Source organism: Lepidochelys olivacea (assembly GCF_965140295.1).
Source record: "Lepidochelys olivacea isolate rLepOli2 genome assembly, chromosome: 3".
NCBI lineage: Eukaryota > Metazoa > Chordata > Testudines > Cheloniidae > Lepidochelys > Lepidochelys olivacea.
Genome location: NC_140413.1, coordinates 136628135 through 136648295, shown reverse-complemented (window position 1 = coordinate 136648295; position 20161 = coordinate 136628135). Strand labels below are relative to the sequence as shown.

General features: G+C 41.5%; 1 protein-coding gene across 1 annotated transcript in view; it reads right to left on the bottom strand.

The window, feature by feature from the left end:
- RYR2 (ryanodine receptor 2) overlaps nt 1-20161 on the bottom strand; it is a 717900-nt gene that overhangs the window by 462095 nt on the left and 235644 nt on the right. Inside the window, exons 4-5 of the mRNA XM_084622892.1 lie at nt 19622-19642; nt 2418-2432 (exon numbers count right to left, since the gene is read on the bottom strand). Of these exons, the coding sequence (XP_084479018.1) occupies nt 2418-2432; nt 19622-19642 (36 nt within the window). The remainder of the gene's footprint in view (nt 1-2417; nt 2433-19621; nt 19643-20161) is intronic.

Here is a 20161-nt window from a genome sequence, read left to right as displayed (position 1 = left end):
TTAACAACATCCCACAACTGCTGAATGTGTGAAAAGAAAGCAAGAGCTAAAGTGCATTGTAATGAAGAATTATTCACTAAAAAGACTCTGAGTTTTTAAGAACAAGTTAACAGCTTTTTTGCAGCTGCAAAAACTAATTTTATGATGGGTACCTCATGAGAAGGGAATTATGGTAAATGTAAGTGCAATGATTGGAATTGTAAGGAAAAATTGTTGTGAAGCTCTAACAGGAGTTAAAGTTGATTAAAATAATAATCAACTGTTCCATATTAGAACCTTCTAAAATATGGGCCCCATGATCTACACGAAATATGGAAAAAAACAAAAATGCTACCGATGTTTGGCTGACCACTGTATAACACGTAAACTTTTATTTTCAGTAAGAGCAGTTATTAAATACAGAGAGAGTGGTAATACCTTCCTTTGATTTCTTCAGCAATGTCTTCTAAAGCAAAGACTACAAGATACAGTGGTAACTGTTCCAAATGTCGATTTTTTTTTAATGGCAACTACTCTAATGTTTTTAATCCAATGCTTGTAATCTTTAAAACAATATGTATTGATGTTGTATTAAAATGTAGTATTCCTCGCATAAAAACCTGAGGCACTGCATTATTTCCCAGAGCAAATTGGGCCCTCAAGGCTGCAGATAATTTATTACTATCATAGGCTTAAAATGCTAAAATGGGCTTAAAAACTGCCACATGACAAATACAGTAAATAGGGAATTACGCACAAGAACATTGTTGACTACTCTTTTTTTAATGTCAAGTTCTTGATACCTGTCAAGTGTTGATGCTGGGTAAAGCTAGTCATTCCACCAAATATATATGATTTTATTGTAGGAATTGTAGTTGTAGTTGCTTTAATTCCTTTTTCTCCATACAGAGAGGTGAATGGAGGACACTTTAATGCTGTAAGAGCTACTGCAATGACAACATTACACAATTCTTGTAAATCCAAGTTTGGTGGGATCTTGCTCTTTAACCTTCAGGTCACTGATTTGCCCAGTTTTACTCCATTCAGACTCAGAACGTTCAGCTCATTAGCAAAATAATACAAATAGAGACTATAAAAGTACTATTTCATGTTACAGAGAGAATGGAGGCTATTAATAAAAACAACAAACACAAAAAAAATATTCATGGGGGGAAGCTTTCCATGCTTAGCTTATCTATGCTCCACCTATAGATTTAGAGAATCAGTCTAAAAGGAGGAGATTTTCAAAGGCACTAATGGCAGTTCTGGTTCTACAGTGACAATTTGGATGGTGATAATGGGGCAAGCAAGAGGTGTACCATGAGAAAGCATCAGTAATTATACAGATACAGGGTGGAGACATTATTCCAGCCCATAGGCTAGAGCAGCAGATACAGGAATGGAAGGTTGCGTGCTGTAATCCCAAACCCAGGTTGTGGGTTTACAACATATTGAATTATTCTACCTTTATTCAGTTTAAAAGAATTTCACTTCTTTCAGAGAATATAAACCAATAAATACATTGGTAGTCAGATACATTGGAGAAAGAGATTACTATTTAGAGGAAAGGGCAGAAAATAGACAAACACCACATTTTGGATAAATCACTGAATAAAAACTAAACCTTTCAGGGTTCATGTGAACTTTTCAAAACCTTTTGAAATTTACCTAGCACTTCCTTATGCCCTAAGTAAAAGAGTTTCCAGAATTAGGGCACCATATCCAGGAATGTGTTTATTCAGATGACTTGGGGGTGGAGATGCCATTGCCATAGAAGAGCTCAGCCATCCCAGCTGATGTATTAAACCATCATGGCAGCATTCCAGATACAGCAGAAGCAGAATGCGTTGCACCTGTTTTCAATATGTTCCATTATTTTTTTTACTGGGACATTTATCTGTTTATTGCCACAAGATGTATTATTATGTGCCAAACCCTGTATGACGCCAATCCCATTGACTGCGTAACAACTAATTGGAAATCGCAGAAATTGGCCAACCATAAAAAGAGGTGATACAAAGAAAGAATAGAGACAACAAATATATAAAAGCTATTAAATATGTATCAAATGTTATCTTTTCAAAATCATTAAAATACAGTTTAGCAAAGGTTGGGAAAGTTTTTCACCTCTTTAGAGAATTGCTTTAAATATTTTAAAACAGTTCTTAAGAAAAAGTTTATCTGCCACTGTTAAAGTTATGCCTTCAAATATTATTGCCCTACACAGTCCAGAGTGCCTACCTCCGCCCATCCATGATCATTAAAAAAGCCTTAAACTAAGTTAGTGTGGTTTCTAAATCCAAAGCTTTCAGAAGTCCAAGAAGTAAAAATCTGGTGAAAGTTTGATATTTACTTTAAAAAATAAGAGATAAATAATTAATTAAATGGAATAGTCAAAAGTCATACAAAGTACAATACTAATTTTTTAGCTTGCTTACCTTCATCATAAATTTCTGCAGAGCCATGGGGCCGGGGGAGCAAAAGAGAAAACATAAAATGAATATTTGCTCTCAGTCACTTAAAAATGTGTTGTGTTTTCCTTAAAATAGTCAACAAGATGCACTGAAGTAAAATAATATTTAAAAGCAGAATTTACCACAACAATTACTATACAATTACAGTATATGCTAGAAAGCACATCTGCTCAAAACAATTCTTCATAAATTCTGTACAATAATTTCCTCAATTTTAGTCTCATATTAAAGCATACATCAGACTAAATAGTTTTTATTGTATAAATTAAAATGGAGTGCAGTGAACACAGGGGTCACAGTTGAAATATTTTAATAATGTGCTCTGCAAATGCCTTCTAACTTCACTGCAGGTTTCCACATTCAAAATGCAGTGATCCAGACAGCAACACAACTGATAGCAGTGACCATGTTATAAATAGCATGTACATAGTAAACTAAGAAAACATAATTGCTACTGATATTTCTTGCATATTAACTCTAAAGAATAACTCCAAATGCCATATGTACTATGATGCCAAAGAATTATGGAAATGCATAATATAGTTTTCAAATAACTCATATATGAATTAAGTTGGCGGAAGAATTCTTCTAGTTCTACATAGTTAGAATACGTGGTAATTACTTATGCTAAACTATTGTTCCATCTTGTACTTAGCTGTGATACTCTGAGTCATTTTTCCAGACCCGAAGAAGAGCTCTGTGTAGCTTGACAGCTTGTCTCTGTCACCAACAGAATTTGGTCCAATAAAAGATTATCTCACCCCACTTGTCTCTCTAGTAACCTGGGACCAACATGGCTACACCATCACCCAGTAAGAGGTAAAACTAGTTCAAATTATTCCTCCCAGTGTGCTTTACCTAGCTTTGTCAACATTTAATTTCATCTGCCATCATGTTGCCCTTTCCTACTAAGTCCCTCAAGAACCTCAGTTCTCTGCTTGTCACTCACCTACGTAACTGTTATCCACAAATGTTGTGCTATCCTTGCTCAGACCCTTCTTTAGGTAATTAACAAATATATTAAACGTCAGTCCAAGTACAGAACCTTGTTTTCTGTCTCTTAGCCAGTTTCCAATCATTTACAGTACCTTTATTTCTTATCCCAGGACTCCTTAGAGATTCCTTAAAAGACTCTTGAGAATGCCTTTATCAAAGGTTGGTTGTTATGGTCTTTTTTCTTTCTCTTTTTTTTTTAAAACCCAAATTAAATTTACCACTTGGTTCACCTTTGTTGACATGATCAAGGAATTCTAGAAGATTATAGAGACAATTTTTCTTGATAGAAGCTGTACTCTTTTGTCTCTATCATATCATGTTTGTCTGGGTATTGTATAACTCTAGTTATTGTTTCAGCCAGTTTGCATGGTACTGAAGTAAGGTTTATTAGTTTATAATCCCTAGGATCACTTCTGTGCCTTTTCTAAAGACAGCCCCACTGGCCACACACACTACTACACGCCATGTGCACCAGAAATAACCAGAGGGAGGATAGCCCTCAAGAGCTTTCCCCCAATCAGTAGTACTGGAGGGGCAACTCTGCATGGCAGGCACCTATCTGCACACAGTGCCTGCTTGTAAGGGGCACAGCTGTACAGTGCAAGCCTTAGGGGGAACCTCCGGACACACCCCACAAATTGGTACCACTACTTATTGAACAGAACTAGAGCATTCTAGATACATCTGCCACTACCTGGTGAGAGAAGGTTCTTTTAAAAAAAAAAAGTGTCTTCAAACTACATCTCCTATCTCTCATTCACTGCAAAAGGAGAATGCTGACTTTCAACAGGATTAAAACACCGCTGAAAAAAAATCTGCCATTCAGAAAGGGAAGCGTGCAATGTATAACAGTTCCACAGCTATCGCAACATCTCCCTACACTGAGACACAGAGCTCCCACGCTACTGAAATATCAGCAGATGGCTTTGATGGACTCCCAGGAATGTGGCGGGTGGGGGGGGGCATACGTTGGAGGCACTACTCCGTGTATTCTGAGCTCAGGGGCGGGAAGCTAGAAGTGGGGACACTCTTCTGCTCCATTATATTTGTCCCTCTCCATGCCTCACAGTGGAGGTAAACACAGGGCTCTTGGCTAGGAAAAATAATCCTGAATTTATCTTTGGAAATTAACTACACAGAGTTATACTATGAGATATCTTAATGCCATCCTAAACAAGGACTTGAATACTGACCTTGAGAGATATTGCTTAAAGACAGGATTATATTGAAGTTTTAAAAAATACATAATATAGATTTATAAAGGCATGAAATCTAACAGGGGAACAGATATTAAAACAATGAGTAAAATAACATCACCCATAACTAAAAAGCAAAACGAAAGAAGAGAATTAACAGTAGGGAAAAGTTTTTTCTAAGTTACATGCAACTCCACTGGCCTGTCAGTGAAGTTGCAATAGTGTAATTGAGATCATAGTTTGCCCAAACATGTTTAGTCACATAAACCTATGAAAAATGACTATATGTTTCCAAGTCCATTACAATAACAAACAGTACATACAAAATCAATTTTAAGGATGCCACAACAATAAGCTCTATATTACAGGCATTAAAGGTCTGAGAAGTTATTGATTTTCATTTTAGTAGGGTTACCAGAAACAACTGTGAAAAAAAGGGACAGGGGTGGGGAGTAACAGGTGCCTATATAAGAAAAAGTCCCCAAAAATGGAACTGTCCCTTTAAAAATGGGACATCTGGTCACCCTGCATTTTAGCCAATAAGGCACAAAATAATATTTTATTACATTCTGAAATTTCAGGATGCATTGTAGGTTCTCCTAATATTTAGAGGCATGGACCAGAAGACAGATTCAGTTCTGATGATACTTTGAGTTCTGAGATATTTCTACAATGAGTATTAAAGACTTTAGGTGAAAACCCAGCCCCACTGAAGTCAATGGGAGTTTACCATTGACTTCAATGAAGCCAGTATTTTCCCCCTAGATTCATCATTAGAGTTCATCACGAGGTGTTATAGTTTAGAACACACTCAACTGGTATTTCATCTAGTAACCAGTTTACTAAGAAGATGGCTATAGTTGTGACTGTAATTTATAATACAATCTATTGGTCTATAAAAAAACAGATCATTGTTCAAATGCCTCCCTCTATCCAATGGTGCTACACAATTCTTTTTTTATTCATCTTTACATTGAGACCGACTCATAAGGCATTGAACTGTAGTTCTCAATACAAATTAAAATATTTTGAACATTTAACACGTTTTGTTTTTTCTCTGAAGTTTTGCACATATGGATTTCCATAGATGTGCTGCTTGGTAGAAGAAGGATGTTTTTCCAGATACAATATCATACTAAGGTCCTGACCACTTGAAAGAGATGAAGTATCCTAACCTGATTCCAGTTTGGATAATCCCAATCTGCCAGCCTGAATTCCCTACATTCAACCGCAAATGGTATTTAATCTCTTGGGGCCAAATCCTGGGAAGAGAATCAAAGCCTAAGTACAGGTTTCAGAGTAGCAGCCGTGTTAGTCTGTATTCACAAAAAGAAAAGGAGTACTTGTGGCACCTTAGAGACTAACCAATTTATTTGAGCATAAGCTTTCGTGAGCTATAGCTCACTTCATCGGAAGCATTCAGTGGAAAATACAGTGGGGAGATTTATATATCTAGAGAACATGAAACAATGGGTGTTACCATACACACTGTAATGAGAGTGATCACTTAAGGTGAGCTATTACCAGCAGGAGAGCGGGGGGGGAGGGGTGAGAAACCTTTTGTAGTGATAATCAAGGTGGGCCATTTCCAGCAGTTGACAAGAACATCTGAGGAACAGTTGGGGGGGGAGAGGGGAAATAAACATGGGAAATAGTTTTACTTTGTGTAATGACCCATCCACTCCCAGTCTTTATTCAAGCCTAAGTGAACTGTATCCAGTTTGCAAATTAATTCCAATTCAGCAGTCTCTCATTGGGAGTCTGTTTTTCAAGTCTTTTTGTTGAAGAATTGCAACTTTTAGGTCTGTAATTGAGTGATCAAAGAGACTGAAGTGTTCTCCGACTGGTTTTTGAATGTTATAATTCTTGACGTCTGATTTGTGTCCATTTATTCTTTTACGTAGAGACTGTCCAGTTTGACCAATGTAAATGGCAGAGGGGCATCGCTGGCACATGATGGCATATATCACATTGGTAGATGTACAGGTGAACAAGCCTCTGATAGTGTGGCTGATGTGATTAGGCCCTATGATGGTGTCCTCTGAATAGATATGTGGACACCGTTGGCAACAGGCTTTGTTGCAAGGATAGGCTCCTAGGTTAGTGGTTCTGTTGTGTGGTGTGTGGTTGCTGATGAGTATTTGCTTCAGGCTGGGGGGCTGTCTGTAAGCAAGGACTGGCCTGTCTCCCAAGATCTGTGAGAGTGATGGGTCGTCCTTCAGGATAGGCTGTAGATCCTTGATGATGCGTTGGAGAGGTTTTAGTTGGGGGCTGAAAGTGATGGCTAGTGGTGTTTTGTTATTATCTTTGTTGGGCCTGTCCTGTAGTAGGTAACTTCTGGGTACTCTTCTGGCTCTGTCAATCTGTTTCTTCACTTCAGCAGGTGGGTATTGTAGTTGTAAGAATGCTTGATAGAAATCTTGTAGGTGTTTGTCGCTGTCTGAGGGGTTGGAGCAAATGCAGTTGTATCGTAGAGCTTGGCTGTAGACAATGGATCGTGTGGTGTTTCCTGGATGGAAGCTGGAGGCATGTAGGTAAGTATAACGGTCAGTAGGTTTCCGGTATAGGGTGGTGTTTATGTGACCATTGCTTATTAGCACCATAGTGTCCAGGAAGTGGATCTCTTGCATGGACTGGTCCAGGCTGAGGTTGATGGTGGGATGGAAATTGTTGAAATCATGGTGGAATTCCTCAAGGGCTTCTTTTCCATGGGTCCAGATGATGAAGATGTCACCAATGTAGTGCAATAGAGTAGGGGCATTAGGGGACGAGAGCTGAGGAAGCGTTGTTCTAAGTCAGCCATAAAAATGTTGGCATACTGTGGGGCCATGCGGATACCATAGCAGTGCTGCTGATTTGAAGGTATACATTATCCCCAAATGTGAAATAGTTATGGGTGAGGACAAAGTCACAAAGTTCAGCCACCAGGTTTGCCATGACATTATCGGGGATACTGTTCCTGATGGCTTGTAGTCCATCTTTGTGTGGAATGTTGGTGTAGAGGGCTTTACATCCATAGTGGCCAGGATGGTGTTTTCAGGAAGATCACCAATTGATTGTAGTTTCCTCAGGAAGTCAGTGGTGTCTCGAAGATAGCTGGGAGTGCTGGTAGCGAAGAGCCTGAGGAGGGAGTCTACATAGCCAGACAATCCTGCTGTCAGGATGCCAATGCCTGAGATGATGGGGCGTTCAGGATTTCCAGGTTTATGGATTTTGGGTAGCAGATAGAATACCCCAGGTCAGGGTTCCAGTGGTGTGTCTGTGTGGATTTGTTCTTGTGCTTTTTCAGGGAGTTTCTTGAGCAAATGCTGTAGTTTCTTTTGGTACCCCTCAGTGGGATCAGAGGGTAATGGCTTGTAGAAAGTGGTGTTGGAGAGCTGCCGAGCAGCCTCTTGTTCATATTCATAATGACAACAGCACCTCCTTTGTCAGCCTGTTTGATTATGATGTCAGAGTTGTTTCTGAGGCTGTGGATGGCATTGTGTTCTGCACGGCTGAGGTTAATGGGCAAGTGATGCTGCTTTTCCACAATTTCAGCCTGTGCACGTCAATGGAAGCACTCTATGTAGATGTCCAGTCTGTTCTTTCGACCTTCAGGAGGAGTCCACCCAGAATCCTTCTTTTTGTAGTCTTGGTAGGAAAGTCTCTGTGAGTTGGTATGTTGTTCAGAGGTGTGATGGAAACATTGCTTGAGTTGGAGACGTCGAAAATAGGATCTTAGGTCACCACGGAACTGTATCATGTTCATGGGGGTGGAGGGGCAGAAGGAGAGGCCCCGAGATAGGACAGATTCTTCTGCTAGGCTAAGAGTATAGCTGGATAGATTAACAATATTGCTGGGTGGGTTAAGGGAACCACTGTTGTGGCCCCTTGTGGCATGTAGTAGTTTAGATAGTTTTTCTTTTGTAGAGAGGCAAAGTGTGTGTTGTAAATGGCTTGTCTAGTTTTTGTAAAGTCCAGCCACGAGGAAGTTTGTGTGGAAGGTTGGTTTTTTATGAGAGTATCCAGTTTTGAGAGCTCATCCTTAATCTTTCCCTGTTTGCTGTAGAGGATGTTCATCAGGTGGTTCCGCAGTTTCTTTGAGAGCGTGTGGCACAAGCTGTCAGCATAGTCTGTGTGGTATGTAGATTGTAATGGATTTTTTACCTTCAGTCCTTTTGGTATGATGTCCATCTGTTTGCATTTGGAAAGTAAGATGATGTCTGTCTGTATCTGTACGAGTTTTTTCATGAAGTTGATAGATTTCCATTCCATATGGCTAAATTCAGTGCCTTGCATAATGACAGGTTTCAGAGTAGCAGCCAGGTTCATCTGTATTCACAAAAAGAAAAGGAGTACTTGTGGCACCTTAGAAACTAACAAATTTATTTGACCAGGCGGTCTGTGCTGCTGGACAACAACAACTAACACAAATCAGAGAGTTGGTCCTTATTCTCCCTCTAATATGGATTTGGCCCACTAGATGGGTGCAGCATACTGAACCACTGGCCACTGACCTAACACAGTACTGACCTTCCCACAGAGAGTGTAAGGGAAATGCTATGCAAGTTTCTCTCTGGGGATTATAGGAAGTGTACAGACTCTTCTGCTTCTGCTGCCCCTCTGTGAAGCAAACACACAGCTTTGCAGCTGTCTGGAGTATTTTTACCCCCATTGTGCCTGATTTTTTGGTGCTAGGTGAAGTGAGTCCTGTGTATGTAGTTTACAAAGTGCTCTGCGTTCCCCTGATGGATGAAAGGGGCGATATAATGTAAAACATTATTTGATATTATCTACTGAAGTAGTTGCCATTTTCATAGTTTAGACCACATTTTAGTACAGAGAGTGTTTCCTTACAATACCCCTTTTATTCTTTATCGTAACATGCCTCTGACAGCTATAGTTATTGCTTACATGAAAACCTAATATTAGGAATGTCTTTGGTGTATTTTTAGCTTGGTTTTATTGTGGTTTAGCTGCTGGGAATAAAAAGAAATAGGCAATCCAATGGCAACAGAGTTTTCTGCAGTCCACTGGTGATGCATGGACAACAGTTCTACAGCATGATGTTGAATAGTAAAGGGGAAAGGATTCATAATAGAATATTAGAAAGATATTTCTACTGGTGCATACAAAAATTCAGACCTCACATCAATTCAGCCTTGGAGAGAGAAGTGCATTTAGGCAATCACCACATTTATTTCCCTTAAATGGAACTGAGCTACAATCTCAAAAGTAAAGAGCTTCATCAAATCACATAATCCATAATACTCTTAGATTAATTTAAAATAATTATTTTTTATGCAGGACTTTCAGTTCTGGATTAAATTATGCCTTTAGGCCCTGGTCTGTAAAACAGTAATTCCATATTAAAGACAACTTTTAGTATAACTCTTTATTTGAGCCTCATGTGGTTCTCTCTTCCATCCTTCTCTCAATTTTCACTTAAGTCATCAAGATGTGTATATGCCTAAATTGGCTGACCATGTGGTGACATAGCTGAGACCCTTGTTCTTCCTCCATTTGTCCTCCATATATTTCAGGTGATGTCCAAAATAAGAATGTAAGTTCTTCAAGGAAAGGGCCATGTCTTTGTATTTGTTCTGGAACATTCTTAACATGGTTCTACCCATAATAACATAAAATATCTATACTTCTATAGATGTACTCAGTGATACAGTGCACACAAGAAAATTCTCACAGAACATTCACATTCTCAGATGACTTGTTAAAAACATTTGAAACTGTGGTAATTAGGCCTCCTAAGCTATGCAACTAATTACTTTTAAATGATATTGCAGATGTATTGTACCCTTTGCTATGCTTTGCTGAAGCTTAGTTCCTCGCTGCCATTTTAACCTCTGAAACACCCCCAGTTTCTTTTTTCTGCTCATCTCCAAACTGTATTTCCTAGAGGCCAGCTCTTCTGTTTTATTCTGTTCAACTCATTTTCTGTTCCTCTCAATCCAGATTCTCTGTTACCTAACCAAGCTCCATGTGGGATTTGAAAGTAAGTGTTTTACAAAATATCTAAAATGTGTTCCTCTCTCACTGTAAAAGATTTACTTGCATACCAATATGAAGAATAGCCTTATCACCAATGTACATGTGGGCTGAAACAAACAGAACTCATTTGAGGGAGAGAAAAAGGCTAGTATTTGATTTCAGCAGAAAAGGTTCATCAATTTGATTTTTCCTTAAATATTTAGGGCACAAGTGTACACCACTGAAGTCAAAGGGAATTTTGTCATTGACTTCACTGGGTGCAGGATAAAGCACCTACTCTTCAGCATTTTAGCATTTAAGAAAAATATCTCTTGCTTTCTGAAGGTTATGTAAAGGAAACATTTTGATGAGGATTATCCACATGGATTTAAAAAAAAAAAAATCACACCTGGACATATGAGGGTCAAATTTTCTGAAGAGCTAAAATGTTACCATTGCTTTCAATCAGAGCTATCGGGTGCTGAGCAATTTTGAAAAAGAGTTGGACAGCTTCTGCACATAGAGAAGAAGACCTGGAGCCACCTTGCTTGTTGATATAGACAACTGCTACCACGTTGTTGGGTAACATGAATGGGAGGAATGCCTGACAGACAAGACAGGCAGTTCTCAATTCCAGGACATTAATGTGCATCCTGGCCTCTCTTGGTGCCAGAGGCCTTGGACTGTATGACCATCCAGGTGGGCACCCCAACCAGTAAGGCAGGAGTCTGTGGTGAAATTAGCATGGGGGCTGGGAGATGTAAACAGAGTGCCGACCAGGACCTTGCACAGGTTGGTACACCACCTGAGGGAGGCCAGGACAATCTGGGGGAGCAGGACGGGCCTGTCCAAAAGGTCTGTCTGCAGTTTGTAGATCAACTTGAGCCATAGTTGGAGACAGTGCATGTGGAGGCAGGCATAGGGCATTATGGGGGTGCAGGCTGCCATGTGGCCAAGGATGGAAAGACATTGATGGACATAGGTGTGCAGACTGCAGTGTAAGTCCATAATGAAAGAAGTGAGAGTTGCAAATCAGTCCACCGGGGAGAAAGCCCAGATCACGAGAGTGTCCAGGTAGGTCCCAATAAAGGTGATCCACTGAGTAGGTATGAGGACTGATTTTTCCTTGTTGATACAAATGCCCAAAGGGCCCAGACAGCTGAGAGGAGTTGGTTGCATGTCATCACAATTAGGAGCCAGTCATCCAGGTAGGGAAACACGGAGTGGCCAAGGCACCACATGTGGACTGCAATGATGGTGAAGACTTTTGTGAATACCCAGGGAGCGGTGGCGATACCAAAGGGGAGCACAAGAAACCGACAGTGGGTGTCACCAACATTGAAACAGACAAATCTCCAGTGAGCTGGGTGAATGTTGATGTGGAAATACGCATCTTTCAAATTGAGAGCCACAAACCAGGCTCCCTGGGAGAGGGAGGGGATTACGAGGGGGAGCATGACCATCCAGAACGTGAATTTTCGTATGAACCTGTTGACTAACCAGAGGTCCAGGATCAGACAGCGGCCACCTCCCTTTTTCAGAATAAGGAAATATGGTGAATAAAAGCCATGGCCCTGGTAACACAGGGGGACTAGTTCTATGGCACCCTTCCAGAGAAGGATGTCTGCTTCCTCTCGGAGGAGAAATCCATGGGAGGGACCTCCACAGCCACCATGGAGAGGGCAGCGAGGGGGGAAAGAAGAATTCTATAGAGCACCCCCGGTGAATGATGTGGAACACCCTGCGGTCCATGGTGTTCATGCCCCAATTGTGGGCAAAGAGGGCAAGACAGCCCCCAAAGATGACCTGGAGCCCCATGAAAGGGATAGGAACAGTTTCTCGGTTCTCGATGGAGGAGTCAAATCTGCTGCTTAGATTGATGTTGCAGGAGGGTTGATGGAGCGGAGGTGGTAGCGGTGGAGTAGCAAGACCACTGAGCACACTGGTGATGGTGGGATGGCTCCTGCTGTCTTTGAAAGTAGGGAGGATAGAGGGTGTGGGGCATAGGCAAAAGGACGACCTCTGCTGCCCATGAGATGGGGTATAAATGCCGAGCAACCACAGCGTGGCACAAGAATCCTTCAGTCAGGGTAGGGAATCATCTGTCTAATCACTGAAAAGTTTATGGTTATAAAAGGGGAGGTCCTCATGCGTGGTCTGGACCTCCTTAGAGAACCCAGACGATTGGAGCCAGGAGTCTCCGAATACACCAGAGAGCATGATGCATTGTCAGCGACATCCACAGCTGCTTAGAGGCTCAGCTTGGCAACCAATCTGTCTTTGTCCAGCAGCATCTGGAAGTCTCACTGCTTGTCTGGTGGTAAAAGAGCCTGAAACTCCGAAAGCTTGCAGTAGGTGAGAAAGTCATATTTCACCAACAGGACCTGATAGTTGGTGATACAGAGCAGGAGTCCCACAGAAGAATAAACTTTCCTGCCTAAAAGGTCCAGCTTTTTTACTGCCCTGTCTGGAGGAGTGGACTTGAGGTGTTGTTGGCAAGTGCATTCGATCGCCGCATGAACTATCAGTGATTTGGGGAGTGGGTGAGTGGGGGAAAAGGAAGTGTGTGCCCTGAGACGGGACAAAAATACCTTTCTGCATGTTTAAGAATAGGGCTACAGGCGGCTGGTGTATGCCAAACCGACGGCACTAGTTGCAGAATGGCCTCATAGACAGGGAGGGCCATCTGGGAGGGTCCCGGCAGTGGCAGAATATCCAGGAGCTGGTTTTGTGGGTCCTGGATCTATTATACCATGAGGCCAATGGCCGCAACTACTTGCTGAAGCAGGTTGTAGTATTTTTCCTGGTTATAAGGAGGAGAGAGGAAGGGTGGAATCAGTGCCTCATCCGTTGACAACAAGGCTATGGTAGGGACCGATAGCACCAATGGTACTGGCTGCGCTAGGTCTTCCCCAGGGTTGTCATAAACTGAAGAGGGCATGGTGTGGACAGGGGATGGTCGGTAAGATGTCACTGGCGGAACCCCATGGTCCCGATACAGGTCCTAGGGAGGCCAGTAGGGTGAAGCATAAAGATCACCGGTGTCAGCAAGCCACAGGGATAGTGGAACCATGGCTCAGCAGTAGGGCCGGATGCCAATGGATAGCGCAGTCGGTGCCTGGGATCTGGTCTGCAACACTGAGTAGGGGGAAAGGAGGGATCCAGCTCTGAGAAGCACTCTGACTCTGAGGATGGTCTGGCAGGGGAGGAGCTGAGAGTGCTGGTGGTGCAAAGCGGGCGGAAGAAGGGTGCCAGTCAGCAAGGAGCAGGAGAAGTTCATCCACCGGAGAAGGCAGGAGTGAGGTGCCTGGGGTATTGGAGAGCAGTGGGGAACCAGGGTATGGGAGCAGAAGCTCCTCAGGAGGCATCAGCTATTCCAGGTGACCGGACGTATGGGGAACCACACACGACAGTCCAGAGGGGCCCGGCAGCGTCGACAGTGATGGCAGTACCAGACTGGTGAGCAAGGCTGGCAGCAGCACTGACGGATCACATCGGTGCTTCGCCTTGTGCTCGGTCCAGGGCTGCTTGGGAGTTGGAGCAGCTGGATTGGTGCGTGACTTTTCACCCAACCTGGCTCGGCTTGTGGAGGCAACACTGTGCTGTGGAGCGGTCCCTATGGAGGAGCTGCCCTGATGTTCACGTCACTGCTTCTTATGTTCACAGTGTGGCTTCATAGGCTATGGCAATACCGATGGCTCCAGGGCCTGTTAGGAAGATAGAGGGGCACTCACTGGCAGCGATGGATGCCGTTCTGACAAACCCACCAGTCCCACATCTAACTGCACACATGGGCGCATAGCCTACTCCACTAGAAACCTCCGGAGGCGAAGTTCTCTAGCTTCTTGTGTCCTGGGTTGGAACAACTGGCAGATGGTGCAGCCAGAAGCAAGGTGGGCTTTGCCGAGGCAGAAAAGGCACCATTGGTCCTCGTCACTCACAGAGAAGGAACGCAGGCACGAAGTACAGTTTTTGTATCCAACTGACCCCTGGGAGCGGGGGGAGCTCCCTGATGGGGGAAGAAGTCCGATGGGGGAGCCTAACTAGCTGAGTCGATCAGACACTATATGCAACTAATACCACTATAAACCCTATATACAAGGGGAAAAAAGTAGGCAATCAGCTCTTTTAGCAAGCTAAGAACACCAAAGAACAGGGGTTCTGACTCTGGCTATGCAGCAATAAGAGGGGACTGGAGCAGCATTGACCCGTACGGCCTCTTACAGCCTTGGATGTAAGCACACAGACAACGCATGACACAAATGTGGGTGAATGGACACTACGACAAAAGTGTTCTGACTCCAGTGCATGGCACACATGTGCATCCACCTTGGGAATCCAAATAGGGACTATCACTTGAAGAAGAATATATGATTTTCTTTCATCTTTTCCTGTCAGTATTTATACTTCCTTCATCTTAAAGAAAACATACCAGGAAAATAAAGTTCCTACATATTCAAGTATGAAAGTGATATTTTTCAAGCAGTTGGACCCTGCAGTGCTGTCTTGTATTGGTGGCAAGGTCTTGGGGCCCCACCACTTGATCTGCTGTCCACAATTACACAGAAGCCTGTCTTTTGTAAACTCCAAAAGTATAACTGGGTTAAAAAAATTAGATAAGTTCATGGAGGATAGATCTATCAATGGCTATTAGCCAAGATTGTCAGGGACACAATCCCATGGTCTGTGTGTCCCTAAACCTCCAACTGCCAAAAGCTGGGACTGGATGACAGGGCCTGAATCACTAAAAATTGCCCTGTTCTGTTCATTCTCTCTGAAGCATCTAGCATTGGCCACTGTCGGAAGACAGGATACTGGGCTAGATGAACCATTGATCTGACCCAGTATGACCATTCTTATGTTCTAAGAGGAAAGATAAATCATGCAAAAAAAATCCTTTTAGACTCTCTATTCCCTGGATTTACACATTCAATTTTTTTTTGATAGCTTGCATTTTCATTCGCATTATTACTGGTGGAATGCATAGCAACCCCTATATTAAGATAGCCCAAGCATTTCCATTCTGAAAAGGGCATTTCCAGTTTCTTTTAACTTTCTCAAAAGTGCATCTTTTTAGTTGAAATTTGGTACACTTGTTCTCAGTTATTTTTTTCCTGAAAGTTTCACCAAAAATAGTTGAGCTGTTTTCAAACATGAAGGAGTATGGGGAAAAAAGAGGCTTTTGTGTTACTAATCTTTCTGAACTTTTTATGAGATGCTCTTAGTGCCTCAGAGGATGGTGATGGAAAGATAACATTTTGCAGCTACATAGACCCTGATCCAGCAAAGCATTTAAGCATATTCCTGTTTCTCTGATCAGGGCCACTGAAAACCTCTCTCTGATCAAAAGCCCACTTAAGACAATGGAAAGACTTCCATGGGCTTTGGATCAGCCCCACAGTTTCTAGATTGCAGATATGACTTTCAGCGATCCGATAAAATCATACATATTTGGCAGAGCAGAAATAGTTTAAAAAAATTCACTCATGTGCACTGGTTTATGTTTTACAACAACAACAACTATCTACTGGTGCACACCTGCATAAATAAAAAGAGTGGAATTTTCGAACAAGTAAATTATCTCTCTGCATTCTATATGATTTGTTCATGCATAAGGAAGCTGAATGGAATTTCAATTTCCTGTGAAACTGTCTGTGAATGGATATATGGAATGAGGCAAGGGATCCAGCCTCAATGATCACGTATTCAGTATATTGAACAGCTTTCTGCTACTGTCTAGAAAATAGTTGCACATTTCTTATGCAATTTTCAAGTTGCTATGTTCCTTTAATATTAACTGAATTAATCCAATGTAGAGCTGGGTGAAAATTTTTGGACAAATAATTTATTTGCCAAAAAAACGTAGTTCCAGTTGAATTGGCCAAATAGTTTCAACTCCAAAACATTTTTTGGGATTCAGATGCAATTGATCCCTTACAATTTTTACCCCAGTGGTTAGAGCATTCACCCAGGTTCAATTCCCTCCTCTGCCTGATGTGGAAAAGGGATTTGGACTTGAGTCGCTCACATTGCAGGAGAGTGCCCTAAACTGGTGGGTTATAGTATGGGTCTCTTGTTTTTGTGAAGTGGAATAGCATCAACAGATCAGTGGAGCAGGGATCTGAACATAGATCTCCCAAATCCTAGGTGACTACTTAACCACTACGCTGTAAAGTAATTCTCTCATTCTAGCCCCATGACTATTCATTGTCATTATGAAAGATTATGAATTGCCACTATGCATGACAATCAATACTCATGGAGACATAGAGAAAACAAGTTTTCCTTAGATTTTTTTGGAACCAAGCAAAAAAAAATAATCAGTTATTTACCAAGCTCTAATCCAAAGAATATGTACCAAAAAACATACTGAAGGCCAGATGCCCAGCCTTGGTTAAGTCCTCTTAGCAACCTCCAGCAGTGCAAAAGCCACTTCAAATTACCCTAAAGTTGGGGATTTTCCAAAAGCTAGAGGAATTTCACAATGATTTAAAGCTAGCACAGCTGGCTTTATACCACCTACTCCACACCCTCCAGACAGGAAGCATTCCAAACTGGGCTTTAGCAGAGATGGTCAAGACATGGGTGCACTGAGTTAAGAACTGTGACTAATCTAACTTTCACCAGGGGTCAGTTCAGTCCCAGTATCCTGGGAGATATAAGGTAGCTTAGAGTCATCTTTCCCATCCCAGCTACACATGCTTGGCACAATTAGGATCCAGCCCAAGATTTCTGATGTTATGAAAAACAGGACTTAGCAACTTGAATTAAACTTTTCTCCAAAGCAGAAATACGGAGAATGTTCGGATATCCGGCTTATTCTTATAATTGGATAAGTATCTTCAAGAATAAACCAAAATTATTATTTTGATTAAGCAGTAAACAGTGTCAGAATGTGCATTATTAGGCTTCCAATTCACATCTCAACTGCTTTGTAAAGCACAAGGACCAGGGCCAGATTAACCTGTCACTGAGTTCTAGGCCCCTACTTTCTTATGGCTAACAACAAACAGCCATGCAAGTACACCCACCATGGCCAGGCTGCAGATTTTCTGGAACCAGCTTCTCATCCTGCTGCTGCTCAGGGCAGTGCTCACCATGCTGGAGGGGCAGCCAAGCCAAATCTGACTGAGTGGTGTTATGACCTGGTGCACTGGATTGCAGAACTACAGGATCAGCTGCCCATCCGTCACAGTGAGCAGCACCCTGAGCAGCAGCAGGATGAGCTGCCAGTCCCAATAGATCCATACCATAGCTAACCCAGTCACAGTGAGTATGATGCGTGTTGCCACCCCCCATTCCCCCAAGAATTTGTGTCTGAGCCACATGCCTCGTTTGCCTATACGTTCATCTGTCCCTGACAAGGACAGGTGCTTCTACACCTTAATACGGTATATCCTGGTGTGGCATATTACAAACAATGTATTTATCCCAAATCCCAAAATGTATTTTACGCTGAAAAAAGCTTTTCTATTTACTACTATGCCAGAAAAACAATGCCGGAAGTTGGTGCAAAGTTGTGACATCACTAAGAGATTCCAATCAACTAATAAGAACATGACTTTGGTCATGGCCCAAGTTACCTCTCAATTACACTGATGCAATGCCAATAAAAACAATGGAGTCACATGGGCTAACCTGAGAGGAGCATTTGGCCCTCACTGTTTAAAAATACACTCCATTCCCTATCAACACTTAGTTCACTAATGCTTTATAAAGCATTTGAGATCCTCTCACATAAAAATTGTTCCGCTACTCTTATATTAAGCAAACACTTACAATTAGACTGTAACAATCTATAACTGTTGAATTAATATTTATTAACCAGCTATTAAATATGTATTAGTCCTCTATAAATGGAACCTTAATAAAAAGTGTAACTATAGAACTGCTGTTCTTCCCATTTACATACAGGAACAGGATGCCACAGATGTTCCAGATTATTTGCAGATAAAATTAAGGACTGATGAATCATGAAGGTCTTTAGACTTTCTGGGCCAAATTTTCAAAAAGGCCTCTACCTTCTTTCCATTTGCATGTGCATAAGCACCTTCACCCCTAGGTGAGCAGATGATAGAAATTACATAGGATAATTACACAGGAAAAACCTATTTGTGCAAATGGATTTTTAATATGGAAATTATATCACGTTTGCACAGAGACCTGCATCTCAAATCCTAATACAGGCTGCCACTTGTGATGCCCTGGCTCGGGCACCAGCAGCAGGGATAGGACCTAGGACATCTGATCAAAAGCATGACCTTCAACTGCCTGAACTAAAAGATCCAAGTCTTATAGCTCAAAGGCTTTATCAGATTCAAACTCATATGTGGTCCAGCCATTAGAGGGGGAGAAGGGACAGAGAAACACATTTTGTAAGCATGGATTACACACTAGTGTTGAAGGCCACTTTTTGAAAGTTTGACCCTGCTGGCTTGAAATAGTTCAATACATTACATTTAGTAAGAACTTATGTCTGGAACACAAAATAAAACATTTGTGCTGAGAGATTTTTCCCATAACATCTATAAACCATTTATATTTATATATTCTGTAGCAGCTGTTCACCATTTTAAAATATTCATCACACACAGAATTTGGAGCTGCATAAAATGACACTATTATTTATCAGTATTAACAATTATCTTATTGCCATGCATTGCAAAATTACAATGTGTGCATTGGAAAGACAGTAAGGTTTTACAGGATGGAGTTAAAACATTAGATAGCAAGGCTCAAAATTGTAAGGCAACAGTCAGAATTTTATAGGGCTTAATACTACAAGAGAAGTTATAATTACAAAAGAAAAAATAACAAAAATCCTTTCTGTGTGTGATTTTTGATGGAAAAATGATTCAGAAATCACCAGACCCTGCCTGGTGTAATAGCCTCTCTTTTGAGCCCTGCAAGTTCAAGTGTTATGACACACACAGGATACCAAAAACAGACATAAGAATTAATGGCAAATATGGAATTTTTTTGATCAAGCAAATAAAAGACAGAAGCACATACCCATTTTTCCACATCAACTAGCTGTAGAAAGAAAAAAGCAAAAAATCAGTCATCTATATCTTTGAATATAGTGAACCACAGTTTCAAATTTTCAGAAATCTCTAACAGGGATGATAAGTAAGAAGCCACTGCCCATTTACTTCCCCTCCTCCCCCACATGCCAACAGCTATGTTTTTCTGAATATTAATTTCTGCAAAGTACTTCAAATTTTGAAAGCCTAAAATATCGACCATGAAGTCCGATAATTAACTACAAGATTAACACACATTTGGAGTCGAATTAATTCAATACTACATTCTAGAACACAAATCTAACTGTATTCTGAAGTACGCCACAGGCTTCCAATATGTACTGTACTGTACTACACTAAAGAATCTGCCTGTTCTCCCCTCTGTGCGCGCAGCCACAACAGTACACATTTTGCTTCAGAGGGTATAATGGCTTCCCTCCAATGTTTTTCATTTTAAGGGGGTGCTATTAGATAGAAAACTAATATGAGGTGAGGGTATAGCAACCCTAATCTCTGCAGCAATGTCACC